The sequence below is a fragment of the Penicillium roqueforti genome, assembly GCF_015533775.1.
Source record: "Penicillium roqueforti strain LCP96 04111 chromosome Unknown scaffold_15, whole genome shotgun sequence".
Lineage (NCBI taxonomy): Eukaryota > Fungi > Ascomycota > Eurotiomycetes > Eurotiales > Aspergillaceae > Penicillium > Penicillium roqueforti.
The window spans coordinates 1-27,975 of NW_024067579.1; the positions used below are offsets into that span (position 1 = coordinate 1).

The 27,975-nt window shown below is 49.9% G+C and overlaps 10 protein-coding genes across 10 annotated transcripts; 5 read left to right on the forward strand and 5 right to left on the reverse strand.

Moving 5' to 3' along the window:
- Positions 1–1,055: 1,055 nt before the first annotated feature.
- On the reverse strand, positions 1,056–2,334 carry LCP9604111_5857 (class I SAM-dependent methyltransferase; the record flags this gene model as incomplete). Its single annotated transcript, XM_039073713.1, has 2 exons — positions 1,056–1,950; positions 2,003–2,334. 2 exons carry the CDS (start codon positions 2,332–2,334, stop codon positions 1,056–1,058), a joined length of 1,227 nt encoding a protein of 408 aa, XP_038927892.1.
- A 2,387-nt stretch (positions 2,335–4,721) lies between these two features.
- Positions 4,722–6,557, forward strand: LCP9604111_5858 (WD40 repeat domain-containing protein; the record flags this gene model as incomplete). The annotated part of the gene is made up of 6 exons (XM_039073714.1): positions 4,722–5,034; positions 5,291–5,390; positions 5,503–5,569; positions 5,704–6,041; positions 6,190–6,316; positions 6,417–6,557. The coding sequence occupies 6 exons, from the start codon at positions 4,722–4,724 to the stop codon at positions 6,555–6,557; spliced, it is 1,086 nt and encodes a 361-aa protein (XP_038927893.1).
- Positions 6,558–7,221: 664 nt separating this feature from the next.
- On the forward strand, positions 7,222–8,028 carry LCP9604111_5859 (uncharacterized protein; the record flags this gene model as incomplete). Its single annotated transcript, XM_039073715.1, has 1 exon — positions 7,222–8,028. The coding sequence occupies one exon, from the start codon at positions 7,222–7,224 to the stop codon at positions 8,026–8,028; it is 807 nt and encodes a 268-aa protein (XP_038927894.1).
- Positions 8,029–8,217: 189 nt separating this feature from the next.
- Positions 8,218–9,602, reverse strand: LCP9604111_5860 (tRNA guanylyltransferase; the record flags this gene model as incomplete). Its single annotated transcript, XM_039073717.1, has 8 exons — positions 8,218–8,430; positions 8,490–8,594; positions 8,647–8,735; positions 8,795–8,970; positions 9,043–9,087; positions 9,143–9,274; positions 9,447–9,536; positions 9,589–9,602. 8 exons carry the CDS (start codon positions 9,600–9,602, stop codon positions 8,218–8,220), a joined length of 864 nt encoding a protein of 287 aa, XP_038927895.1.
- Positions 9,603–9,947: 345 nt separating this feature from the next.
- LCP9604111_5861 (Fibronectin type III domain protein) lies at positions 9,948–13,285 on the reverse strand (the record flags this gene model as incomplete). The annotated part of the gene is made up of 3 exons (XM_039073718.1): positions 9,948–12,865; positions 12,920–13,113; positions 13,170–13,285. 3 exons carry the CDS (start codon positions 13,283–13,285, stop codon positions 9,948–9,950), a joined length of 3,228 nt encoding a protein of 1,075 aa, XP_038927896.1.
- Positions 13,286–17,961: 4,676 nt separating this feature from the next.
- LCP9604111_5862 (putative transcription initiation factor TFIID, 31kD subunit) lies at positions 17,962–18,840 on the forward strand (the record flags this gene model as incomplete). Its single annotated transcript, XM_039073719.1, has 1 exon — positions 17,962–18,840. One exon carries the CDS (start codon positions 17,962–17,964, stop codon positions 18,838–18,840), a length of 879 nt encoding a protein of 292 aa, XP_038927897.1.
- Positions 18,841–19,587: 747 nt separating this feature from the next.
- Positions 19,588–20,185, reverse strand: LCP9604111_5863 (uncharacterized protein; the record flags this gene model as incomplete). The annotated part of the gene is made up of 2 exons (XM_039073720.1): positions 19,588–19,844; positions 20,029–20,185. The coding sequence occupies 2 exons, from the start codon at positions 20,183–20,185 to the stop codon at positions 19,588–19,590; spliced, it is 414 nt and encodes a 137-aa protein (XP_038927898.1).
- Positions 20,186–20,610: 425 nt separating this feature from the next.
- On the forward strand, positions 20,611–21,571 carry LCP9604111_5864 (rRNA-processing protein UTP11; the record flags this gene model as incomplete). Its single annotated transcript, XM_039073721.1, has 2 exons — positions 20,611–20,706; positions 20,801–21,571. 2 exons carry the CDS (start codon positions 20,611–20,613, stop codon positions 21,569–21,571), a joined length of 867 nt encoding a protein of 288 aa, XP_038927899.1.
- A 1,378-nt stretch (positions 21,572–22,949) lies between these two features.
- LCP9604111_5865 (uncharacterized protein) lies at positions 22,950–23,973 on the forward strand (the record flags this gene model as incomplete). The annotated part of the gene is made up of 2 exons (XM_039073722.1): positions 22,950–23,598; positions 23,666–23,973. 2 exons carry the CDS (start codon positions 22,950–22,952, stop codon positions 23,971–23,973), a joined length of 957 nt encoding a protein of 318 aa, XP_038927900.1.
- Positions 23,974–24,452: 479 nt separating this feature from the next.
- LCP9604111_5866 (histidine biosynthesis protein HIS4) lies at positions 24,453–27,200 on the reverse strand (the record flags this gene model as incomplete). The annotated part of the gene is made up of 3 exons (XM_039073723.1): positions 24,453–24,652; positions 24,723–26,285; positions 26,348–27,200. The coding sequence occupies 3 exons, from the start codon at positions 27,198–27,200 to the stop codon at positions 24,453–24,455; spliced, it is 2,616 nt and encodes an 871-aa protein (XP_038927901.1).
- Positions 27,201–27,975: the final 775 nt, after the last annotated feature.

Below are 27,975 nucleotides of genomic sequence, written 5' to 3' on the forward strand. Positions count from 1 at the left end.
TTTTTTGTTTTGTTTTTTTTTTTTATCTTTCGTCCGGTGTTGGGGGGCGGTTTTTCCTTTTGTCTCAATAGGGGGTTTTTATTTTGCTGTGGGTTTTTTTGGGGGGGTTTGGTTTTTGGTTTTTTTTTTTTTTTTTTTTTTTTGGCTTTTACTGTAGCCAATGAATGTATGACAATGCAGCCATATCATGATGATTAAAAGGTCTAGATGCTACTATTTTGAACAGAGCTGTATGTGCATATCTTTTTGAGACCCGAGAGACCAATAATTAATAGAAACTGCCTTGACAACATAACTAGCTAATGGAATCTACAGCTATCAAGTACAGAAATAGAGATAGATAAGAATACGAAGAGCGTGTTGATTCCAAAGAGACATATCGACTCTCATTTAGGTAGTAAATGGAAGTGTCAGAAACTATAGGAAGGTAATAATCTGGGTATATATATCACAAGCCGACAAGATTCGAAATCGAAATCGAAATCCTGACTAAAGCCGAAAACGCCATAGATGCAAAGTCCAGCATGCAGAGAAAGAGAGAAAAAGACACAAGAGAAATAAATGGTAGAGTGAGTAGAGTATAGCAGAATAGAAAGAAAAAGAGACTCGAGGGAGCCGTGGGTGCATAGAAAGAAAAGAAAGGAAGAAAGGAAGAAGATGATTCACATACACATCGTGTCAGCCGTCAATCGCGCAAACACCCTTGAGAAGTCAATTAAACAATGTTCATAGTCCTGTCGGCCGCTGCGGGTGGAATCTTCAAGGGCAACACTCTTCGGGGATAATATGTCTGTTCTGAACAAAATCATAAAGCTGTGCTGAAAGTCGTTGGCTCCGGAGCGAACATCTAGCTGCAGCCCCTTGCAGCAGATGCACGTTCAACATAACGTGGCAAGTGCATACTCTGGGCCAGCCAAAGTCTGTGAGCGGCGACCCGGTCTATTTTGAATTCGATCAAAAGCGAGTGTAGTTCTCGGACAAAGCCAGCACTGTCGAGATCACCTCCGATTTGAAGTACTAGCTACCCTTCGACCGTCATGTGGGTAGGATCCGGCTTATTCCTCGACAGGTTTTCGCGCTTGGTAAATGTGCAGAAGGTTGTATGTTTTGATCTTCTTGTCGAACGCTTCCTGCTTGACATCGAATGCAATGCGGTCAATCTGCTCCCTAGACCAAGAAAGAACCCGACTGAAAGGAGCCAAACACATCGGCTGGACGCTCTCGGAGATAGCGAGATTGTACCAGCGCGCGACCTTCTGCTCGTGAGAATCGGGGTGCCATGGGTTCATGGGCAACCCCACAATCTGGTGGTCGATCTCGGTGAAGCCCGCTTCTTGTAAATTCCTGATCGTCTCGTTCGAGCTGTGGGCCAGGGGCCGCATAGTAGCTTCCGTTGCATGCTTCAAGGTCGAGTACCAGCTAGCCATAGCACGTCCCGGTTCACCATCTTTGTCCTCAACGCGGGGCCGGAAATCGATCTCGACCTGCTCAAACCAGGCGCCCGGCCGGAGATGCTGGAAGACCCGTCGGTAGAGACTTGGCCAATTTGCGACACTCCCACATCCCATCTGCATGTGGATGATATCCCATGAATCCTCGCCCATGGTCCAGGGCGCTTCGAAGTCGAACGGGGCGTAGAAATCGCAGTTCTTCGGGACATTGGTCGGTTGTATTGGCGCAAGGTCGACGCCGACTACGAAGGAATTCGGGTATTTGTTCGCAATCTCGATGCTCCAGATACCCGTTCCACAGCCCAGGTCGAGAATCTTGGACCCGGTGGGGTGTGGTGCATAGAGCAAGCCATCCTCGGCCCGTGCAACGGTGAACAATTTGTGGAATATGTCGAGACGGTCCTGTTCTTCCTCGTCGCACGGGAGAGGGTAGATTCCTTTCCGGTAGCCATGGTATAACCGGCCGTTCTCTTTGTGAAGCGGGTATTTCTCGGGTATCCTGTGAGAAGAGGTCAGTCATAGAGTACACGATTGAGCATGGAGTGGCATACTTGTGATCGGAGAGTATGATAGGAGACGATCGCGACACTTGAGATGCGTTCGAGGCGTGGGATGCCTGTGTGGCCACCGATCCATTGCTAGCAAAGCGAGCGTTCCTGCGCGGATCTTTATCGACCGGATCTCTATCGATCAAGGTGTACAAGTCCATCGCGGAAGACGGTTGTCGTGATCGGACTCGGTCACTTCCTGCCAAGGAGTGTGAATAGTATCTGGAGTGGCCTGCATCACTCGCGGAGGTTGACTCGGACTTGTACCGTTTGGGCGGGGGTGGAGAATGTATGGGTGGCAGGTGTCGCAGCCTGGCATCCCCGTTCGTAAACATTCTGGCGATGTGGGGTCAGACTGTAAGGCAATGTGTTGCTATCGGCGATCAATCAATGATGGCGCAAGATATGTAAGGCGGTTTCAGATCGACGGATCATGCCAGGTATAAAAAGAAACAAGAATAAAAGAGCAAATCAGCTGCGCGCGGCGAAAAGCGCAGCGTAAGCCCACGAGCAAATGATGAGCTCGGGTTAAACGAGAGGTTCCGGCCGATTGCACGGTCGGGCGAAGCTCAGAGATTCGAGATTCCCAGGAACCGAGCACAAATCACAGGTCGATGTGCAGTCTCAGGTCAGGTCCAACTCTATTTCCTGCAAGTCCTCAGAAAGAGAAGGGAAGAGGAGGGTTTTAAGGTTGTGAAGCTGTGGTTTCCTTCCCGTCGGGCCCACGGGGATAGCGGGGTGCGGGTAAAGCGAGAGAATAAAAAGAAGCAGACAGGGATGAGGATAGATGAAGGGGAATGAGAAGAACTTGCAGAACTTGCAGAAGTACAAAGGGAAAAGTACGACCCGCGCTACCGGTACTGGCTGTTGGGTTGGGTACGGGCGTTTAAAGGATTTGTTCATGAATAGTTAGGTATTGACAATTCATTATTGTACGAAATAACTATACGAATAACTACTAGTAATCATATTATATTACCTACCTACAACATACACCACAACTACAACATATGTAGACCTTATGCAAGGCATCCCAGAGCAATGGTTGAAGGAAGGCTAAACCAATTAGGGCTTGGTTGATGCTGGTATAGTCTTTTGCTCGACTTTGCGTTTTCCAGTTTTGCTTTTGCTTTTGCTTTTGCTTCAGTATACATGATTCAACTCCTCATATTCGATACCGTACCCTCCGTACACTCCGTACCCCCGTAAGAGCTAGATCGACGTGGACCAAAAGGCGACCCACGCCCTAGCGGGATGCGGACCGTCTGGGCCTCTCATTTCCAGGGATTCCACTTGGTGAGGGCCCAACGGAGTGGTAAAAGGCGTCTGGTTACTTATTTGGTAACTAGGGTAAGCGTGGCGCTGTTATTTGCTGTACTGTATTCTGGTATACTATACTACACTATGTCCTACTATATATGTATCAATATCTACATCTCTGTGACACCTCAATACAACATGTACTTACAACATATGCCTCCGACTCGTCATACAAGTCATCTTAAAAGAACCAACTCGTACAACGTCTGCATGGACTGATGAATCTCCCCTCACCGCAACCCAAAGCCCTGGGTTCGTGGATGCCACAGTCGAGCGAATCAAGTGAGATACCACCTCTTGGCAGTAAGCTGCACCTCGGGGTAATCCATGGATTCCTTCGTTTGTGATATGTAAGAATGACCCCAAGACCACCGCACTGGGTCCTGACTCGTGTCCAGTCTGTTGTTTGATTATCTCCCAACCCTGCAATCTATATATATCCCCTACTGCTATCTGCGTTCTACGTGTCAACATTCCCATCAAAACGATAGCCCAAGATGTTTCCCCTTTCAGCCATTGGCTTCCCAGGCCACCGGTTCCACCCTGGCCCGAGCGCGGATTTCCGTTACTACTCCGTACTAATAAAACATATCCCGGCCATTGTTGGGGATCTACCGGGTACTAGCCCTCTTCATAGGTTCCTCCGTACAAAGAATCATCCTAGCGCCGGTCAAACCCCGAGCGCGGTGCTCTCCTTGCAGGGTACATCCTCTGTACGGGAATATTTCAGAGTCCGTGCTGATCTTACCTGTCATTGTTCACCAGCTCGTCATGGAGGATTGATCGACCGGCCTGCGCAACCCACACGCTTGGGACTGACAGCCCATGGGATTGGGCTTCGCAGGAGTCCTAGCCTAGTGCATTGTTTGGGGGGGGGACTAACATCTAGCGTATGGAGTACGTACTTTTTTTGCCCCTGATTTTTGAATAGGAGATCTTTTTTAATTCGTTCTGCAAAGAAAGCTGAAGGATTATTTTTCAATCTACCTATCACTATATTTTATATTGAGTACATATTGTACATATGTGTACAGCCAAATTCGTATTGAATTACTCCGGACTCCGTAAGAACTACAGGATGTACATCGATGTGATCGTACTCCGACAGATATTGGCCCCACGTCCCGCCAGAAAAAAAAATCTAGCCAAACTCCGAACCTCATCCAAACGAATTGATTAAATTTCCACGCTAATAATACATAAAACCAAAAACCAATACACAGCACATCCATCCTCGGAGATAGTCGATCACCAACTCGGAAACTAATCGCTGCCCCTCGCATCAGCCACAGCGGGATCACCGATCACGATCACCCCAGAGATCAAAACATCTCTATATCAAACCCAAAAAATCCAGCCACACTGCACACACCGGGACTAGCAGCTCCCCGGGAATTCAACAATGCACACCCTCAAAGCAGTCGCCTCATCGACTCTGTCGCTGCCGGCGGATAATTACATCTACTCCATCGTGCCTTCGGCGCCGGGGACATTCGCCGCCATCTCGTCAGATGATTCGCTGCGCATGTTTGACGCCGCCGATCTCGATCGCGGGTCCGTGGTCTCGGCTGCTAGTCACAGCGGCGGCGTGACCGCGCTGCGCAGCTTCGCCATGGGTGAGTCGCACCTCTTGGCTACGGGTGGCCGCGATGGGAAGGTGAAAGTTTGGGATGTTCGGGCTGGGAATGGCAGTCCGGTTGTGGAGATGGAAACGGGTGAGTTTTTTCCAGTTAAGCTTTTTTTTATTGTTTTCTGTTTTGGATTTTATGCATCGATTTCCTCTTTGGGTTGTCTTCGGGAACCTGCTGGCACATGTGCGTTTTGTGTTTTGGTGCTGCATTTCCGCTGGTCTTTTACTGGGTTTCGGGGAATTTTTCGGCGCTTGGATGCAAGGGTGGCGATGGCTTGGTTGGGGTTGTTGCTGCTTTCTGATTAAATACTTATCTGCTAATGCGTTGTCTTATATGTTAGCGAAAAAGTCGCCGGTTCTGTCTGTCGCTTGTAACCCGGAGACGAACACTATTGTTGCGGGGACGGAACTTGTCTCTTCGCAGGCGGTTGTTGCATTCTGGTATGTTTCATCTATACCTCAGTTTTATCTCCTAAGCCCAGTTTGAACATCGATAATTACATCGGGATATGTCAGACAAAAACAGCTGTGCCAGACCCACTAACTCACACAGGGATATCCGCTCCCCCCAAGAATTCCGCCTCCAATACGTGGAGAGCCACAACGACGATATCACCGAGGTAAGTGCACCTCCATTAAGAATCAATTATTTAAGCCCAACCCAACATACCCAACACCCACTCCAAACCCCACATGCAGCACCAGCCAGACTAACCATTACATCGGCACCTTGCCTGTTACCGGTGGTACACAGCTCCAATATCACCCGACGCGCAGCAGCATCTTACTCTCCGGCAGCACGGACGGCCTAGTCAACATCTACGATACGACCATAACCGACGAAGACGAAGCCCTAGTGCAAGTGATCAACCACGGCTCCGTACATCATGCCGGCTTCCTGTCCGAGCGCACCATCTTCGCTCTCAGCCACGACGAGCACTTCTCCGTGTACCCAGCCACGGACCCAGACGATGCCTCGCAGGAGCCCGAGCCCGTGCATTTCGGTGACGTGCGCGACCCGCTAGGCTGCGAGTATGTTGCGCAGCTGTGTTTCGGTGCGCAGGGACCGTATATTGCCGCTGGGAACAAGATGTATGTTTATTTCTTGTTTTGTTTTGGGGTTTGGGGTTTTTTGTATTCGTGCTCGGAAGAAGAAGTCGGACAGGCACACGTGCTGTTGTGTTTGGGTCTTCGTGGACTGGGCTCGTGGGTGTTTGTATTTGCTAACTATGTCTTGCAGTGACAACCGTCTCGATCTTGTCCCACTTATTTCCAGCCCGTCGTGGAAGCTAGACCGGGATAATCTGTGGCGCTTGCCCCGTGCTCATTGCGAGGAGGTTGTACGCTCGGTGTATTTGGATGAACAGGTACGTTTTCAGATAATGCTTCTCATCATTTGTTATATTTGTTGGCCTGTTATTGGCTTTCGTTCTTTGTAACCCTCGCTAATCCAACTATGTCCCCCAGAGTCAGTCCGTTTTCACCTGTGGTGAAGATGGCTTCGTGCGAGCATGGAGACCTGCAGAAGAGAGCGATGCTCCAGTCCAGTCTGGTTCTGCAAAGGCTCGCCCGAAGGAGAAGAAGAAGGATAGGTTCAAGCCGTACTAGTCTGTGTACTGTGTGCGGGTGAATGCATCTGCTGCTGACGGTTGTCTGTTGTGTATCGTTGGGTGTTTGGGGTGGGTAAAAATAGATCTACAATTGAATGATATGAGTTATGTCTTTATTATGGGATTGCTGTGTAGAAAAGTTGGTTGCTGGGTTGTAGTATCTACATGTGGAGGGTTGAAATATATTCCTGGACTATAACCTCTGTTAGGGTATAGGGTTGAATTGAACTACGTTCATTCCGAGCACCAATGAGTATGATTTATATGGTTTAAGCTCTGGTTCTTTTCCTAAATCACAAATCACAAAAAAGAAACCAACTTTGAATTGAAGAAAATGCAAAAAAGGCGCCATTAAGCTCTATCGAATTGTGCACGGGAATCATAACTCTTAGTAAGCATGAATAAACAGTCAATTTATCCATGCATAACCTGACCCTTGAGGTGTCGAATCTTATCTCCAACATTTTTTTCCGTATCAAAACTTTTCTTGCGTAAGGGACCAACACCCTCAAAGTCCCTCTCCTCCAATTCCACAACATACATACATACCCAAGTATCAACCTCACTCAAAATCAAAAACCAAACACCAAAGCCAAACCCAAACTCCAAACCCATTATCCACCAAACCCTCCATCCAGAGCAAACACAAAAACCACCACAAAATGGACGCCCAAGCCTACCTAATCAAGCACGGCTGGTCCGGTCCCGGCAACCCGTTAAACCCAAACAAACGACCCGGCGCACACAGCGGCCTAGGCCTAACCCGACCACTGCTCGTCTCGCGCAAAACCAACAACCACGGCGTGGGCAAGAAGACAACCAAAGACCCGACGAACCAGTGGTGGCTGCGCGGGTTCGAAGACGCGCTGAAGGGCGTCGGGAACGACAGTTTTGAGGCGACCTCTGCGCGCGAGAACAATGCGCTGACGAGCGAGCTTTATCGGCATTTTGTGAGGGGGGATGGGCTGGCTGGGACGCTTGAGGGGAAGAAAGACGAGAGCGCGTCTACGTCTACGTCTACCTCTACGTCTGCCGCTTCCTCTAAGTCAAAGCGCAAGCGGGAAAATGAAGACGAGGGCGAGCGCAAGGCTAGGAAACTGGCCAAGGCTGCGCGGAAGGTGGAGAAGGCGCAGAGGAAGGAGGCGAGGCGTGTGAAGAGGGCTGCGAAGGCGGAGCGGAAGGAGAAGAAGATTGCTGGGAAGCTCGCGAAGAAGGCTTTGAAGGAGAAGAAGCGGACTGCTTCTGAGGAGGATTACCCAACGCCTAGGTCTATTGACCAGGAATCTGATCTGACTGGGGCGGAGACTACGGGGACGGATGAAGCTGTTGCGCGGTTAGAGGAGAAGGCGACGAAAAAGGAAAAGAAGGAGGGCAAGAAGAATAAGAGCATAGGAGATAATGGGGGCGCTGAAGACTCGAAAAAGAAGTCTAAAAAGGAGAAGAAGGATAAGAAGGAAGCTAAGGCTTGATGTGTCCATTTCGCTGTACGCATTTTGATATTGAGCGCTTCACATGCATGTCAGGACCAGGTACAAAATTCTGCATATACCTGTTTTCCTCTTACGCCTAGAAATCAAGATACCCTTTTTGTTTGGCGAAATCTTGACTATTGCAACCATAGAAAATGTAGAAGTCTTTTGATTTGTGTTGGAGCTGAGCTACGCTGGTAATTTTCCAGGAGTACCTGATAGAATCCACGGTCGTTTCTCCCAGAACTCATCTTTGATGATGTCGACATGGTCAACCACGACCTGTGCTTTCCGGCGCAGTTTGCGGATCTTGTCTTGCTGTGACCTTGACTGCTTAGATTCGACCACCAGTGATTCTTCGCCCGCAGGTGATTTTGTAGGCTTTGGTTCCTCTAGCTCGTACTGTAGAGAAATATTAGAACGGCCGAGACAGAAAGAAACACTTATAAACTAGGACATACCTGGCGATAAAGAACAGTGCCCTTTTTATAGATCTCTAGCTCGTTATTGTAGTTAATTCCAAACCGCTTGAAGAGAATCTCGTTCTTGTCGGCGGATACAGTACCCTGGTATCAAGTCAATTGCCTGTACTTTGAACTGAAAGGAACAATAGCATACCTTTAGCTCTTGCTCGGCGTCTGTATTGCTCATTCCGCCTTGCAACACCATTGTCCAGAAGGTAGTGTTGTAGAGGTTATTGATGTGACCTAGTGATATTGGGTTAGCCGGATGTAGCCCGAAACCAGGGCATTCCGAGGCCACTTACAATCAACCTGTCTCCAGCTCATATAATCGCGGAGAATTTGGTTATTCGGGTAGATGACCGCACGCCCATCGAAAGAGGGTAGATACGGTGGCAGGAGAGGTCTTTCGGGGAAGAACTCGCTCCATTTGTAAATGTAGTGTGCTGTGAATGTAGAGACGATGGTGGTAACTAGTTTCCTGGATGGAAGAGGTTCTATCAATGGCCGTTCTTATACCACTGCACGATAGAAGCAAAGAGAAAATACTCACCCATTACGCCGCTCAAAAAGTTGGCAGTTGGGATGAAAGACAAAACTGAAGGAAGACTGTTAGTATTTGCGAAGATAGCGATGAAAAGACCTGGACATACCTGAATTCGTCACTGACTCCATAGGCGATACATAGGTCTGGAAGCTCTTTCATGACCTCAACTGCCGCAGCATTCATCAGATCCAGTGCCCGGCGGTCATTGGGTTTCGCGAAAGCGTAGTGATCAGAGAGTCTATATAGGTTAGACTCCGAAGAGAAATGAGAGCATGAACTAGAACAGCAGTCATAGCGTCATATCTTGGTGAAAGATACGCATGAAGACGGATATATAGTTGCCATTTTCTTCTTCTATGAGGATTCCTCATGCATAGGGCATTCCCAAGTGACAAGAGATGGAGACTCACTTGTGAAATCCTCGTCCATCAATGCGGACCACAATCCACGTACTGGGGAGCAGCACGTCCGGCTGCTCAAAGGACTTGACGTACTCAAATCTGTGTTCTTTTAGTAGCCGGACTGAAATTTTCTAGAATTTTCAATGCTTACCTAGAATTTGCCATTTTGATCTACTGGACTTTGATGTTAAGTGATGAATGTCCAGAGATTGAAAGTGTCATTTTGTGCGATTTCTGCCCGCCCGCATTTGCCCCAACGCGAGGGTTTTAGATTCTGAGGACTTGAAGTGATTTGATTAGGATAATGCAATAATTTCTTGTAAGACCAGATATACTACAATTTCTAGATACATCCAGGTGACTATGTAAAATCAAAAATCCGTAAATAAAACTAATATGTTGTTGAGATGCATATCAAAAACCTTCAGGGAGGATGCTTAAGAATCTAGGAAATGAAAGTGAAAGGACAAACCAAGATGGTCTATAGATAATGTGAGATACATGTGAGAATCATGAATTCTCAATCTCAGGAATCTCTTCATCGCCAGCTTCACTGGCTCGCTCGCTAGTCTCGCTGGCCTTGTCAGACTTGCGAGACTTACGAGAAAAGAATCCCAAGCTGCTGCGGGTTGAGCGATCGGCGGAGGTCACACTTGAGACAGTGCTATCGACACTCTTGCCGAGCTGCGCTTCGCTGGTGGCATCCTCGTCAATATCACCTTGCGAGGATTCACCTTTCTTAGAGAAAAGTCCCGAGCGATCCTTCCAGGAGCTGAACTTGCTGGAACTACCCTTGCGCGTGATCTTGCGAATGAACGACTCCTTGGAGGCATTGTCCAAGGAAGTAGCAGATGGCATGCGCTCCAACGATTCATAGGAATCGCCAGTGAAAAGGGATACGGAGCGAGATGTGCGAGACTCCGAAGGAGATCCATCGAAATCGTGAAGACCAAAGGGACTTTCGGGATCATTGCCCTTGTCTGTGTCTATTTCCGACTTCTCGCCCGTGAGAACGGCCGTGAATGCCGGAGCAGCAGGATTCAGCTTTGGGGTCAGCGGTCGATGAGAAGACGACGGACGAGTGCCAATCGGTGCCTGGAGCGGTCGATGATGACGGTCAAATGTGTCCCCCACGAAATCAGGCTCGCCGGTTAGACCGAGAGGAAGGTGTCCGGACGATCCATACTGGATTGAAGGTCGGCGAGAAGGAGCTCGAGACCAATTGGATGGCGCGGCCCAGTCAAACCCGAGCGGGCTGTTGCGGTGCCCAGCATTATCAGTCGATGGCCACCCGAAATGGCGGTTGTCCGTCGAGGGGTGTGGAAGTTGATTTGGTGTATCGAATGAGGTCGACGAAGGTCGCGGGGACAGAGAACCGCGCCGAACGCCACCAAGAAGCGATGATGGATCAATAGGATCATGTCGCGGACTGAATTGATTGTATCCACTGCTAAGATCGGGATCCCCACGGGTGCCAGCACCGCCGAAGCCAAACTTGCTGGATGAGAATATATTTGAGAAAGCAGCTCGCCGAGAGGGCGCATGGTCAGAAGAGCTGTCCATAGTGACACCAGTCGTGTTGCTTCGAGGGAACAATGACATTGGGTTTGCCCAGTTACCGGTATAGCTCGATCGCCGCCGGCGTGCACCGATTGGATCCAGCTCGTCAATATTCCGAGGGAAGGATTGACTCTGACCGGGTTTCAAAGATCCCAGCATAGGAGACTCATCTGCCAGGGTTTTCCCACGAGGCCGGTGAAACCCGAAAAGACCAGAAAGCTTTCGCGATGCGCTTTTCGGGGCTTCCCCAGCAGTAGACAAATGAGCACCTTGGGATTCATCCCGCCGATTTTGAGTCTCTAGTGGGCTGGCAAAGATACTGCCGGCTCGACTGTCCGAAGAGACAGGCGATGCTGGGCCGTGACCGAAGCTATCTAAAGTAGTACTGGTCGCCTCCATGGTTGCAAATCTGGGACGAATTATAGACCGTGGGAATTCTGGCGATTCCTCGTCACCAAGGAGATCGGATGGCAACAGGGCATCCGCACGGGGACTCATTTGCGGGTTATTGAAAGCAAGTTCCGTATCCGAGCGCATGATCTCAGGGGGATCAGAGAGGCCTGTAAGGGCCATACCGTTATTGATATTGAAAAACGCAGAGCTCGGAGGGAATGTAGGCGAGTGACCGGACGGGTTGTAGTTGACGCTATTTGAAAACGAGGTTTCGACTGCCGGGAAGTTCAGAGGGGAAGACATATTGCTGTTGAGTGAGCTGCGATGGCGACGGGGCCGAATGGTGGCAATATTCGACATGTCGAGATCCAAGGTCGGGAAGGCAAAGGGCCCTGAGCTGCCGGGTCGTTGGGCAGTGAGCCACTTTAGACGTTCTTGGGCTTCTTGATATTGTTGCTGGGCTTGCGCGTGCAGATTCACAAGTGTGGCATAACGTGCGTGTAGGTTGCCCAGCTTGTGCTCCCACTGACGAGCTCGCTCGTTGTCGATCCGATCCAGCTCCTTGCCATCTTCACTATCGCCTTCTTGTAATCCCATTCTTTCTTCTTCGAGCTTCTTGACCCGTCCTCCTTTATCCTGGATCTCATCGTCAATGGTCTTCATCTCCGCCTGTTCTTTTGCGATCTTGGCTCGGACCTCATCTGCGCGCACCGCCCCTTCTTCTTCAATTCTGGCCTTGTCATCCTTTGCCTGTATAGCATCGGAGTTCATGCGTGAAATCTTCTCCTGCCATCGCAAGATGTCATTCTTGCGCTTCTTGCGCTCCGCCTCTTTCTGCTGAAGGAGTCTCATGCGTTTTGACTTTTCGCCCTGTACAGTTCGGTTGACGCTCTCGAGCTTGTAGACATGCTTTTTCAAATCGCCACTTGCTTCATCCTTCTCCCTGACGCGCTTCCGCAGTTCACTGCGCTGTTTTTCAAGATCCTTCAGCAGTGCAATATGCTCTTCTTCCTCCTCTGCCCCCTGCTTTTCCACATTCTCGTTCTCGTGCTGCAATGACTTCAAGCGGTCTGCCAATTGCTCCAAAGTCTCATCCTTGGCAGTTCTGGCTCTGCTTTTGAGTGTCTCTTCGAAATTCCCGTGTGAAACGTCCCCAGTCGCAGGTGAAATTTTCCGTCCGGCCGAGGGCCGTTTCCCCGGTAATTGGCCTGCGCTATGCTCACGAGACATTATCGGGGCGGATGGCGTCGGCAGACCTACTGTAGACCTGGGGATCGATGCGCGGATAATTGGACCCCCGGCGCTGCCATTCTGCTGGGCTTCGGACAGCGGAAGAGATTTTGTTCGGACATGGAGGATCGCACTGGGCGTGTGGAAGTTTGCGGCACTAACGGAAAGAACACAAATATGATAGATGTTACCCGGCAATAGATTTGATATTTCCACAGCTGTTTCTGCTCGTTTGGATTCACCGACTAGAGACTGTTAGTGCTTTGTTTAGTGATAGGAAGGGATTGTGTATCTTATACCTTTCGTGTTATTCACTTGAATTATATGCTTATGTATTGAGTTATGAAAGTCGGGCTGTTTCCAAGCAAGACGGATTTCACGGGCTGTGATCTCTTCGAGGGTGACCTCTGGCGGCGGAGGAATGTCGAGACCGAGTTTCTCAACTAAGACCTCATTTGAAGTCTGGCAGACTTGCCAGGCACGGTAGAGAAGCCTTCATAAATTGAGTCAGCTGAGCAAAGAGAATGCTGGAACAACCAAGGGACTTACCAGATCAAAGCCCACAAGATCGAGACGGCGAGAAAGAGGGCCATGACGCCTCGCACTCTCACGCGAGGGACCACTGCTGGGTAAGCGTCAAATGCAAAGTATAGGGGCTCATACATCCCAACGTCTGTAACCCATTGGACGTGGGCAGCGGGATACAGGAGAATTGCAAAGATCGCCAATGCTCTCCGGAGTGGGTGGGATAGACACGTGACCCGGAATCTTAGCCACCCAAAATAGGTTAGCGCCACAGCGGAGATCAGCCGCTACGGCATATACCGCTTAAACGGAGTACGGCCTCTATACTTGGACGGTATGCTTTACAGCAGTTACAATTTTATGATTTGACTGTACGATATCTTAATGTCTTTTGAATATCGTTTGTATATTTTGAGATGTCTTTTGGGATGTCTTTTTAGCTGTTTGTTTAATTCATCTAGAATGCCTTCTAGATGCCGTCTCAGTTCCAACCCGGAATGGCTGTGTGAGCTTCCATATGTAAGCATCGTCTCATAGCAATATCGTGGCATGCTATTAAGGCTTTTACCTAGATGATGGTTTTATGTTGTCATTTGCCACTTAAGAAAGAAACCCCAAGCCTATGTTGTACACTCTATAGATATGTGTCTATAGTTCGCGTGTATATATCAAACCTTGAATCTACTAAAGCAACTATGTTATATCAAGAGGTTCTTCCTTCTACAACTCCAACATACGAGTATAAGGGAATCCAGGATTCTCCAGATCCTAGACCGGGAGCTGGAGGATTTATCTAACCCTTATATTGTCTTTATCATCGATGAGCGTTCCTTCCTTGATTGTTTTGAGAATTTCGAAGAAGGACTACTTAGAACATCATGGGATACCTACGACCCTTCTAGCAACCGTCTTGTTGTTAGGAAGCAGACCATAACACATTCATCTGCAAGCGGTTCTTTTGCCAGCATATTTAGTTCTTGGCCTAAAGACGACAATTACCGACTTATATCAAAGCATCAGTGAGAGGCCAGTCGGAGATGAATAAACAGGAGGATTACTCATGGACCCTATACAATTAGGCCGCTTGAAGGAATCTCCGACTATGGTAGTCGAAATCGCGTGGGCAGAAACACGGACAAAGCTTGTGGAAGATATGAACTTTTGGCTATCCTAGTGTTATGGAGAAGTTAGGATCGCACTCTCAATCACAGTGCATGCTCGTGGAAAGATCACGATTGAGAAATGGGAGCTTCAAGGCGCGACTCCTATTCCCACCCAGAAAATGGAGATCGTATGAAAACCCGCACCAAAATGCGAGAGGATCCAAGGCCACCTCCACCTCGCTCTTGAAGATATTAATCTTCAACCGAAAGGGGAAAAAGACACAGATTTCATTCTGACACCCCGAGATATGGAAACACTTGCAACCAGAGTTTGGGCTTTTCAGTTTGATACTTGAGCTTCCGCGGGACAACTGGTTCCGCGTTCCGAGGTTGTCCGCCTGCTCCAAGTGTCACATGGTTCAGTTCAACTTCCCCGATTCTCCAACAACTTGGTCTCAGTCTTCTTCTTTTTGTCCCTCTGCTTTTCTAGAATTTGTTTCGGACTGGAAATCTTCACCCCCAGCTGTCAAAGGTGCTAGACACCCATTTGGCGGGATGCAGCTCTATCGCTCTATAAGCGGTTCTGTCTCCAAGACATGGAATTCTATCAATCCGGCCACTCTTAGCGGGGCTATTGATGTCATTGTCATAGAGCAAGAAGATGGTATTTACAGTTCCCCGAGAGACGAAATTCACGATAACTGACTTGGCTTTTCCTCAAGGCACCCTCGCTTGTTCGCCCTTTCATGTCCGGTTTGGCAAGTTTTCGCTATTACGTCCATTCGAGAAGAAGGTGGAGTTCAACGTGAACGGGATAAAACAAGAATATGCCATGAAATTAGGAGAGGGCGGCGAGGCATTCTTTATCTTTGAAACGACCGATGACATCCCCGCATCCTTGCAGACCTCGCCGTTGGTATCTCCAGCAGCCAGTCCAAGAGCCCAGAGCGAACCGGATCTTCTACCTTCGCTGCAGGAACCAGATTACCTTGACCTAGATAAAGAAAGCGGGGATGCATTGTCGGAAGGCGCAAAGACCCCGCCGGCGATGGGGATGCCGTTACGGGCAAATACGGACATGGGTAAGACACATCTCCAACACTTAGTTTCGATCCAAGTCCCTCGACTGACCGTTTCAACAGGGACAATAACACCCTTATCGCCATCTCTCGATGAATCCAACGTGGCCCGTTCACGGCACGGTTCGTTGAGCGATAAACCGCTGCTTGATCATACACTCTCGGAAAACGTGCTCTCGACCAGCTCTCCTCAACAATCTCTCTCCGGCCAATCTGCAAATGGGAATGATGAACCTCGTGATATTGATATCGAGGGCGAAACACAGCGCCCTCGTAGTCCTCCTCTGTCTGCCCAGGAAGCGGTCTCTCGTGCAATTTCGCTTTCAAAGAAGCTGTCTGGGTCTAATATTCCATCACATGTCACCGAGACCGGAGATCTAATGTTGGATATGACTGGCTACAAAAGCAACGAAGAAGATGCCCTTCGCGCGGAGGTTGTTGCACGCAAGATCCTTGCAGAAGAGCTTGAAGGAAGCTATGATATCGGTGCACTGATTGGAGCCGATGAACATGGTAATCTATGGATATACAGCAGCGAAGAGTCCAAGGAAATGGCCGATCGGAGAGCCACTCTTCACTCCATGCGACCAAACATAGCGATGAGCGATGATGCTCTCTCCGACCCAGGATATCATAGCGAAGGCGAAAACGCTGTTTTGGAACCAGCATTGACTACGCGCCATCATCGAACCAAATCAGATGTTCAACCCGGCTTTCCCACACCCCCAGATTCACCTTTGCATGAGTCTTACCCCATTGAAACCCGCAACTATGCCAAAACACTTCGCTTGACAAGTGATCAACTTAAGGCCTTGGAACTGAAGCCCGGCGCCAACACAATGTCTTTCAGCGTCAACAGAGCAATTTGCACTGCAAACATGTATCTGTGGAATGGCAATACCCCGATCGTGATTTCTGATATTGATGGAACTATCACCAAATCAGATGCGTTGGGACATGTTCTCAATATGATCGGACGCGATTGGACGCATACGGGGGTTGCCAAGTTGTACACCGACATTGCCAACAATGGGTATAATATTATGTATCTTACAAGTCGGTCTGTAGGCCAGACTGATACTACACGAGCCTATCTTCACGGCATTTGCCAAGATGGATACAGACTACCAAGAGGTCCTGTGATCTGCAGCCCCGATCGCACGATGGCCGCTCTGCGGCGGGAGATCTACTTGAGAAAACCCGAAGTTTTCAAGATGGCATGTTTGCGGGATATTCTCAACCTCTTCTGCGGCAAAGAGAATCCCTTTTATGCTGGCTTCGGAAATCGATTAACAGACGCATTGAGTTATCGTTCTGTGAACATTCCGTCTACTCGGATTTTCACAATCAACTCTAATGCTGAAGTGTCTCTGGATTTGCTTAGTCTGAATAAGTACAAGAGCAGTTATGTGACCATGCAAGAGCTGCTCGACCATTTCTTTCCACCAACCAGCCTTCTTGTACACGACGGTGGCGAGGAATATACGGACTTCACATACTGGAGAAACACACCGCATGAGATTGCAGACTTCTCGTCAACAGATAGCGAGGATGAAGACGAGGAAGATGTCGAAGAAGAACTAGCCGAAGAAGAAGAGGAAGAAGAGGAAGAAGAGGAAGAAGAGGAAGAAGAGGAAGAAGAGGAAGAAGAAGAGTACGATGAAGAATTGAGCGAGGGTGAAGGCAGCGAGTACCTTGATGAGGCTGAGTTGGCCGAGGGCGATCTCGGCGCAAGCTACATCTCGCAGGACTCCGTTGCCTTGTCCAACCAAGCAGCCTCAATAATTGAGGCAGTGGAAGGCGATATAGGTGCCGAAGAGGGGGCTATCGGTGAAGAGGAATTGTCTCCCGTCATCGAGAAAGCACAAGAAACAACCGAACCGAGCACAACCGAACTTCCCATCCGGTCCAAGATGCCGCAAAATCTTTGAACATACACCCACCACTATGTTTTTGCTAAGGCATCGATCCCTGGGCATTTCTTGCGTCATAGATACCCGTCTGCGAGTGCTTTACTGAGTCAGATTCTGCATTAGACTTCCCTGACAGCGATATATCCACGTTCAACACAATTTCATGCAGACAAGGAGTTGGGGACTACATTATACACGGCCGCTCGTGCCCGACTCTTTTTAATTCATGGCGTTTTCGCATTTGTTTTTGGTACATTCATGGCGCACATACATAGGATCATGAGAATGGGGATGTAATGAATGGAACAAATGAATAGTCTTGCTCAAACACAATGAAGAGCCTGATACATTAGCTGAGGATGATCTACAATCTAATATAGTAAAAGCATTATGTAGATATGACCGTTTGTTAAAGTGATCTAGTTAATTAACTTGTGCAGGCAGGCGACTCGATTACCTAAGCGTGATACTGGCTGAGCCCTGGAGCTCATGCTTCTTTTCGGCCTCATTTAGCCATCACTTTCTCTCTCTCCATCACACATTAAACGCTACTTGCATCTTTGGCTGTTTCCTAGCCTCTGAGGATTGTGCTAGGAATGCTGCCCGACTACATTTCTCAGGCCGTCTAATCATCACATAATTCAACATCTTGACCACTTTCGCAACAGTGCAATTCGCTCTTTCTTTCCTACTTGATCTTTGATCAGCAATCCAAGATAAAATGGCATCCCCAAGCCAACCACAGGGCCAAGCACCCACCACACAACCTCTCACACCACCCGCCGAATCCTCCGCCACGAACGGGACCTCCGCGCCCGCCGCAACAAGCTCCCACACCCAACCCCATGTCCCAGCAACGGGCGCTTCAACAACAGCACCACAACCGCCTGCAGTCCCCGGGATATCAACCCAGGACAGCGGAAAAACGCGACGACCAAGGGACGTGCGGCTGGTCCACATGCTCCTCGCCTCACTCGGGGTAACCTCATACCAAGACCGGGTGCCCCTCCAATTGCTCGACTTCGCCTACCGCTACACTGCTAATGTGCTACAAGACTCCGTGCACCTCGCAACGGAAGGATACGCCGCGGCAACAGACGGTACCGCGGGCGCAAAGGGCTCCGGCGAAGTAAATAGTGTTTCTCTGCCCGCGTTGCGGCTGGCCATTGCCTCCCGCTTGCACTTCCAGTTCCAGACAGGGTTGCCGAAGGAGTTCCTCATGGAGGTTGCGTCGGAGAGGAATCGTATCGCTTTGCCTGGTGTATCGCGGGGATTCGATCCTGCTGCTGGTGTTAATGGCGCTGTTCCTGCGGCGAATCAGAGTGTTCTTATTGGTGGCATGCGCTTGCCTCCTGAGCGCTTCTGTCTTACTGGAATGGGGTGGGATTTGAAGGAGGAGTGGGATAGTGAGGGCGAGGAAGATGAAGTGCTTGATGTGATGCACCAGCCTGGGACTGGGAAGGGCTTTGGTGGTGATGGAGCTGAAGATAATGAAGACGAGGATGATAATGATGGCAAGATGGAGGATCTCTTCGGCGAAGATACCACCATGGGCGAGGCAGGGGATGGAGATGAGGACCGGAAGATGACTGATGTTTAAGGGAGTGCATTTATGTCAGGGGCCTCTTCTGTCTTTGGTCTCGGGCTGGTGGTGTTTCTGGCGCTTGGTGTTGTTCTCATTTTTCTCTCTAATCTGCCATCGGACCGGGTCCTGGCTGTACTATCACGGAGAGCATCTATTTCATGACTTGTGTCTACAAATTGGGGTCAAAAGTCCCCTCGCCTGACCATAGAGGCAAATAAACCAATAAAGAAGACAACCTTCGGTCAATTAAACCAAGATATGCAATCGTCTGTGTATATTGTACATAATTTCTATCCCATCGCTCCGCATTCGGGATGATCATGCAATGTAATCAAGATGCCCAGCAAAACGCCTGCTTTGTTTGCCTGTGTGCGCCGTGAGGAGAGAGAGAGAAAAAGATATAAAGTCCGAGTCTGGGTTAGCCAGGAAAGTCCAGGGTCGACTTGCCCGGCGGGATCGGTCTGATATCTGTCCATCAAACGATGACGGGAAGCAGGCCGGGATAGGGTGCCGGACTGTAACATGCAAGACCCTGTAACATGCAAGACCCAGCCAACCAGGCAGCCAGGCCAGATAGAGCCCAATAGCTCTTTCCCCCAAACACCCAGCCCGAAGAGGAAAGTCCTCGCCCTCCGACCTCGGAGAAACGCAAGAAGCAGAATACTCAAGACGCCGAAACCCATATAGACAAGAAATACTCACACAAGAAATGAAGAGAACGGGAGCGGGAGGGATACATGGAGTAAATAGGAAGATCTCCAATCATTTTTCCGCCGCTCGTGTCCGCGCCTCATCCTCGCGCATCATGCGAATAACTTCCGCACGACGCTTCTCAACCCGTGCAAGATCATCCTCACGCGCGCGTCGCCGTTCCTCATACCCCGCGAACCACTCCTCACGTGCGCGATCCTCTTCTTCCGGCTTCGCGTGGGCGACCATGCATGAATTCATTGCGAGACGTTGCTGGCGGCAGACCCATGTTGCAGTGACAGTGCGGTTGACGGCGCACTCGGCAAATGCTATATCATAGTTGGGTTAGTTGGTTGTTTCAGACATGTTCGAGGTGTGGGGAGTGGATCATGGTCATGCGAGCCGGAGTTGCTTCTCCGCTTGAAACTCATGACCGGCTTCTGCAAGCTCAAGCTATGCACTATTTGGAAAGAGGTGATGTATTTGGCGTAGGAAGCAACGTGAATTGTATACCTTTAATTTCGGGTGCGCAATGGGCGCGTACTCGCTTGTAGTACAGCAGTTTCACTTCTTGTTCTTGGGGGGCTGAGAGCGGAAGCGGATTGCGAAGATTATATTTTTTGGGTGCACTTGTTGAAGAGGTATCGGGGGATGTGGAAGACGTAGCCATTGGGACTGTAGATCGATCTCAAGATCGAAATTGACGGGGCTGAGTGTATGGACTGGTCGACCGGAGAGTTTGCTTTGAGGGGGATTGGTCCCGGTTGTTGAGGGACAAGATATGAGTTCGGCTGCTCCGGAGCCTAATAAAACGAATCGAAGAGGTAGAAGTAGTTTCAAGAGGGGTTCATCGAATGGCTTTACAGAGAAGATCGAGGCTAGGTGGGAGTGTTGATTGCGAGTGAGCCGAGCTCGGGCGGAGAGAATGTTAGTTACTATTGGCAGAATCAGAAAAAAAAGTTCTCCGACTTTGCATCTCGATACAACTCTTCTGTTAGAGACATCTGCGTCTTTTCGCTCTTTGCGTTTTTGTTTCTTCTACACTTTCTTGTGCTCTATTTATTGTCTCGGGAATTATCAACATCAAAACTCAGCATGTCGTCCATGCGCAACGCCGTCCAACGGCGGAACCACAAAGAGCGTGGCCAGCTCCAGGGCCGCGAGAAATGGGGTCTTCTCGAGAAGCACAAGGTTAGTTCCTGAGAAGGAGGTCTTGGAATATTTTACCAATGATTCAAGCTTTCTCTCATGCGTAGTTTTAAGACAAACATTCTAACTTCAATAGGATTACTCGCTCCGTGCCAAAGATTACAATGCCAAGAAGGCTAAGCTGAAGCGCCTCGAAGAGAAGGTGCGGGATCGCAACCCCGATGAGTTCGCCTTCGGTATGATGGGAGAGAAGAACCGGACCCAGGGTCGGCACGGACGTGGCAAAGGCACAGCACGAGACTCTGCCGCAGCGCAGGGACTGAGCCACGAGGCAATCAAGCTGCTCAAGACGCAAGATAAGGGTTATCTTCGGACGGTTGGCGAGCGGGTACGCCGCGAGATTGAGCGCCTGGAGCGCGACGTGAAATTGCAAGATGGCATGAACAAGGTCCTTGGCAAAAAGGATGGGAAAAAGGACGAGAGCGACGATGACGGGTTTGACGACGACTCCGATTTCGATTTCGGGGCGCCGGTGCAATCGAAACCAACCAGGGTGGTGTTTGCCGATGATAGACAAGACCAACTGGCAATGAAGAAGCAGAAGATACAAAAAGAAGAACCTGCGCTAGATTCAGAGGAAGAAGAGCAGACGTCAAGCAAGACCCGCAAGACACCTAAGCAGCTTGAGGCTGAGCGGCAAGCACTTGTGGATGCTCGGCGGGCTCGCAAGCTCCGGAAACGAGCCATCGAGGCCCGACACAACAAGCTGACTGCGTTGCACAAGCAGTACGCCGAGATTCGGACCGCAGAGCAAGAGCTTGATTGGCAGCGGGCTAAGATGGAAAATTCCGTGGGAGGCACCAACAGGGACGGAATCAAGTGGAAGATCCGTGAGCGCAAGCGCTAAGTGTTTTTAGTGTTTTCGTTTCGACGGAGTTTATGAGTGATGACTGCTTATCATCTTTTTTGTACATATTGATACCAACCACCATAGAGGCAGTCCGGCGCATACAGTAGCATCCAAGGAACCCACTTCAGTCTTGGCCATCGACTCCTGGAAAAGCTCGATAACATCAAGCCTGTCTCAGGCATTAGCTGGAAAACTCGTGACAAGACATCGCCGCTTATACGGGTAGATTTGACCATCATATCCTGGCTATATCTACATCTAGGTGTGGTTAGTTGTTGAAGTAATATCAACAGGTTCTCTTTTTGTCCTTCTGTCCTTCTGTGTTAAATTCTGAATGAATGTCTATACACATTCCACAAAGGGTCCAATTCTGTACTCCCTACAAACCATCAAGGAACATCATGACCGATATAGCTATCTCTTGAGCGAGTCTCATACAGCAGGCTTACAACGTGTTCCGCTGAAGCGGGCAATATGTGTGGTCTCATTACCGCCTAGTTCAATTCCATCCAATTTCAACATCATTTGCGCATGTACTGTATTGCTCGGCTTCTTACATTCAAGCTCCCGCTTCTTGATATCAGCTGTCTCTGAAAAGGGCCGTTTGTGAATCGAGGTTTGGTCCAGTGATCGGGATGCGCCTTGAGAAGCGTTTCTTTTTCTCTTAGGTCTATCTTCAAGGACAGCCTCCTCTGAGGAATTAGGTCGACCGAGTGATTCATATTGGTGACTCTTGACTCAAATTCAATTCACGATTCCATCTTAACATTGGAGTATCGAGTGCGTCTGAACTGCCGAGTCCGGATTGAGATGAATTGAAGCGATCAACATCAGGTTTATCTGAGATGCTTTGTCTCAACGTGAGTGTTCTCCGGGTGGAGCTCTAGTTGTGGCGAACTATAGAAGGATGAGACATATGCAGCTATGTACATGTGGAGTAAACCCGAAAAGACCATGTGTATACTGCAACTGCAAACAAAGGGATAGAGGGAATGAACGCTAAATCAAGTCCAACATCCCTTGCCATATGTGTAGGCGGGTGCGATTGCCTACTTAGGAAGAAGAGTCGGTATAGGCTGGTCATGTGATGGAGCCTTCACAGTGTGCCATTTCTAAGATTAACGCCACGATTGCTAAGCGTTGTCTCTGACTGGCATCGGAATGATATAAAGTGTACTCCGAGACTCCGTTGTCGCAAGAGTTCTAAAACCTTCAAGTAATCACGCCTTCGCTGATAGGACAATCTCTTTAACTAATCGACAAGCCCTGGAGGGCATCCACAAGGCTTAATAATCATTTGCCACCCCTCCAAAGAAGGTTATCTTCTCCAGATCTTTTTCTTTTCTGCACTTCATATCTCAAAATAAAATTCACAATGGCTCCTTCATTTATGACCATTGACACCAACGACATGGACGTGGATTTCTCCTCGCCCAAGCCAATCCACGCAAAGCGCACCCTCCTCCTGGCACCCCCCTCCATCGCCACTCACGAGGACAAACTCCGCGGCCTCTTCAACACCTTCGACCGCTCAACCACAGACCTCCAAATGCTCGACCGGCTCTCTACAGGCGTCGTCTCCCTTCCCGCAACAACATACGACCTCGTCCTCATCCTCACCGACACAGACGGCGCACGGCGCTCCGAGGCGCTGCAACTCCTCACTCGAAATGTATACGCCACCCTCGTCCCCGCCATGAAGGCCGGTGCCAAGTTGCAAACCCAAGACTCAGCCCTTAATGCCTCGGACGCCATGGAGGCCGTCCTGGCCGGCCTCGTGCAGTCCGATAATGGCTTCGAGAAACCAAAGTTTGAGCCCTCCGCCGCTGTCCCTTTAAAGTTCGGTCTCAGGAAGAAGAATAAGCCTACCCCGCCAACCGCAGTCCCTATTATTCCCACAGGATTCGGTGCGCCGATGGGGATTGACGCGCCCGCGACTAATCACGACCGCGACGATGACGACGAGCTCATTAATGAAGATACGCTCCTCTCCGAGGAAGATTTAACAAGACCCATAATGCCGCGTATGTCACTCCCTTCCAACCATTTCATTTCTACAAGACCTATATCATCTAACACCATCCTCTTCAGCCCCAGAGTGCCAACCCAAGACCGGTCGCCGACGACGCGCCTGCAAAGATTGCACATGTGGTCTAGCCGACAAGCTCGAGGCGGAGGATAAAGAGCGCCGTGCAAACGCAGATAAACAATTGAACGTGATGAAGCTGGATACGGGCGACCTGACCGAGCTGGACTTCACCGTTGAGGGCAAGACTGGTTCTTGTGGAAGCTGTGCTCTGGGCGATGCCTTCCGCTGTGACGGTTGTCCTTACATGGGTCTTCCTGCCTTTAAGCCGGGCCAGGAAGTCCAGATCCTGAATGATATTGCGCAGTTTTGAGATATACTCCCTATTTCACGACTGTGGGGTTCCCTTTTTTTTTTTTGAAGTGGGGGTCTTCGGTCTTTGCATTTCTTTGAGCATTCTTTTCGGGATTTGTTTTTTTTTTTTGGGTTGGTTTTATACAAAATTATGCTAGGGGCGTCTGGCTTTCATTAATTTGAATGATTTTTTTTACTAGTACTATGAGTACTATCTAATCATGACTCACCTGAAGATTTCGACCGAGTGGATCCCCAACGTCATGTCTTAGATCTGATAGTGGGATAGATCGGCCTAGTATACAGATGTGCCGTTAGTCTGCCGATAATTAATTTACTTTACTTTATTTACTTGATATATTCTAATGATTGGCTGTAATAATCAATTCTAAACCCAATGGCGACTAATTTGCATTTTAATGTATCTGTGTTCATGCCACGTCCAATCATGATAGAACCGAAAAGAGAACGTAACCCAAAAAATATGTCTTATCTGACCTATGACTGATTCTTCTTCATGTGGGCAACACGGATGCTGACGGCACGCTTGTGTGCCTCCAGGCCCTCGACAGCGGCGAGAGTCTCTACCGTCTTGGCGAGACCGAGCAGGCCGTCGGCAGTGAGGTTCGAGCTAGTGATGTGCTTCAGGAAGGAGCCGAGGTTGACACCAGAGTACTGCTTGGCGTAGCCGTAAGTAGCTGGAGAGGGATATGTTAGCAAGATTCAATTAGGATATAAGGGAAAAAGTCGTTGCTGAGAAATACTTACGGAGCGAGTGGTTGACTCCGGCGGAGTAATCGCCAACACTCTCGGGGGTCCAGTGGCCGATAAAGACACTGCCGGCGTTCTGGACATCCTTGACAATAGACTCGGCGTTCTCGACCTGCAGGATCAGGTGCTCGGGCGCGTAGTCGTTGCTGAGGGTCATAGCCTCCTCGATGTCACGCACGACGAAGGTGACGGAGTGCGCGAGCGAGCCGCGAACGATATCCATGCGGGGCAAGGCCTTGGCCTGGGCATCGACCTCGTCTTCGATGGCACGCAGCTCGGCCTCGTTTAGGCCGGCCGCGATGAGGATTACTTGTGAGTCGATGCCGTGTTCGGCTTGGCTGAGAAGGTCCGATGCAACAAAGGCCGGGACGGCGGTCTTGTCGGCGATCACGAGGACTTCACTGGGACCGGCGGGCATGTCGATGCTGACGCCTGCGGAGGTGTCGTTGGAAACGAACATCTTTGCGGCCGTCACGAACTGGTTACCCGGACCAAGAATCTTGTCGACCTTAGTGATGCTCTCGGTACCGTAGGCCATGGCGGCCACGGCCTGGGCACCACCGGCCAAGACGATGCTTTCAGCGCCAACCTTGTGGGCGACGTAGACAATCTCGGGAGAGATGCTGCCGTCGGATCGGGGAGGCGAGGCCAGGACAATCTTGCTGCAGCCTGCTACTTGGGCGGGAACACCCAGCATCATGGCAGTGGAGGGCAGCACAGCGGTACCGCCGGGGATGTACAAACCAACACGCTCGATGGGGCGCGAGAAGCGAGAGCAGACGACACCGGGCATGGTCTCCATCTGGAGGGTTTCGTTGCTTCCCATCTGCGCGGAGTGGAAGCGTTCGATGTTGCCAATGCTGATATCAATTGCCTCCTGAACATCAGGGGACAGCTTCATGAGTTCAGCGGGGAACGGCGCATGAATAACGGGGGAGGTAAGTGATGTAGCGTGCTCGAACTTGTGGGTGTATTTGAGCACTGCGGCGTCGCCGCCATCACGGACATCGTGGATGATTGGCTTCACCAGGTTGACAATGGCTTCGTTAGATTTCTGAGAAGGACGCTTGAGGTAATCGGTGACCACCTGAGGAGTAGTAGAAGCAGTGATGACACGCTTCATCTCAATTCGGGTTGTGCGATCCTCGACCGGGGCAGGGGCAGGGGCAGGGGCAGGGGCAGGGGCAGACTCGGGCTTGGCCAGGCCAGCCTTTTCAGCCCAAGGTCCCTTGGCGTCGCCCTTTCTCCGCTTCACCTTCAAGCTCTTGAGGTCAAGGTTGCGCTCGATATCCTCCAGGCTAACACCGGCAGCAGTGCACTTGGTTAGGGCGAAGTAGAACAGGTCAGCCGCCTCGAAAGCAATCTCATCCTTGGTCTCCGCACGGCACAATTCATCAGCTTCCTCCATGATCTTAGCATCGATGAGCTTAGGTTCATTGAATAAACGCGCGGTGTATGATCCAGCCGGAGCATCCGCCTTGCGGGCATCCAAAGTCTTTTGGAGACGAGACAGACCGGAAGATGCGCCGAAGCAGGTCTCTGTACCAAGGTGGCAGAATCCTAATGAGTCACCACGATTAGTATACGAACATCATCCATTAGTGTAGGTAGCTGGTTCTTACCACGTCCAATTTGCTTGACGACAAAGACCAAGCAGTCGGCATCACAATCGAAGCCAATGCGGATCAACTCTTGCACATCCCCGCTGGACTGGCCCTTATACCACAGACCACGCTTCCGGCTCTGGTAAACACCGGTGCCAGTACGCAAGGCCTCAACAATGCTCTCATCACTGCTCCAAACAAAGCCTAGACAAGCTCCCCGCTCATCAGTGACAGAAGTGGCATACAAGCCATTGGCCTGGTCAGTAACAGCGGCCGACGCGATAAGCTTAGCGGCAGAAACCTGGCCAGCCACATCCCGCTCAACGGTCAATGCCTGTGAGGGGACAATAGCAATCGCGCCCTGCTTTGTGACGTTTGTAATGGCATCCTCCGACACTGTCTGAGAACCGAAAATTGTGAAGAGCCGTGGGGAGTCCGAGCTAATCTTCAATTTCTCGGCGGCGGCGAGGACGGTGGAAGGTGTAGTGCAGACGCTAGCTTCGCTGCGCTCGGCATTGACGGCGATTGATTGCTGGAAAGTATCCAATTGGGAGTCTGACAGGGCGTTGACAAGCAGACGGGAAGAGGGCACGGATTGTTCTTCGGAGAGGGTGGTCAGTTGATCCAAGTTGATCAAGATCTTAGCGGCACCGGCGTTGAGGATATCGACGAGATCGCCGGTGGAGGAGATCTCAGTTGCATCGACGAAGATATCGAGGGCGCGGAAGTTCTGGCGCAAAAATTGCTCTGCCTCGGCGAGAGTCGCGACTTTGATCAGTACGCGGCCGAAGTAGGCGATCTGCTTGAGCGAGAGTCCGGAGCCGGAGGTGGGGGAGGAGGGGTCGTGGGAGATAAGGAACGGGGTCGCCATGATGAGGTAGATGTAGTAGTTAAGGATCAAAAGATTGAAGGGGAGAATTATATCCCCTAAATAATAGGACCCTTTGAATTAATAGGGGAGGGGGGGATTGTGGAGGAGAGCGATGACTCCCATCCAAGGTTGTGCTACCTTTTTTTTTTCCCGGCCCGCACCCGCTGAATCATCGTTTGATTACATCCAACTCGACTTATCGTGGGATTTTATTGGTGATCTTATTTTGTGATCTATAACATTTTGATCTACCGTGTTCATTGCATTTTGCATTTTCACATTCTATAACAGATTTCCATTCATGAGGTCCCTGGACCATGCCTGCCTTAACTATGAGCCATCTCATAGACAACGTGATACACAGAGGTTTCACTATTCCGGTGATCTTGAAACCCTTGAGATATGGAATCTCTCCTAAGGAAAACTTCAGCCTTGGGCTTTTGGGTGATCAAAAAGCGGCCTCCCGAGAACAATGTCAGCCATGCTGTAATAGCGCCTGTCTCCTCCCGCGATATTACTGTATTCGCCCACGGGTGTTTCTCCCAGTCCTGTGTTGAAAGTTGGACATATGCCATGGAGATATTGCTTTTTGAGGACACGACTCACCACCTCAGATCAGTCCTGCCACAGTGGTCACCTTTGTGTCTCCTAACCCGGTGACTTCTACAACAAAATTGCACCCGAGTATGGCTCCATTGCCAAGCATTTACATCAACGCATTGGACTACAGAGCATGAGCCACATGGGTCGAAAGACACGGAGGATCGGATTATAT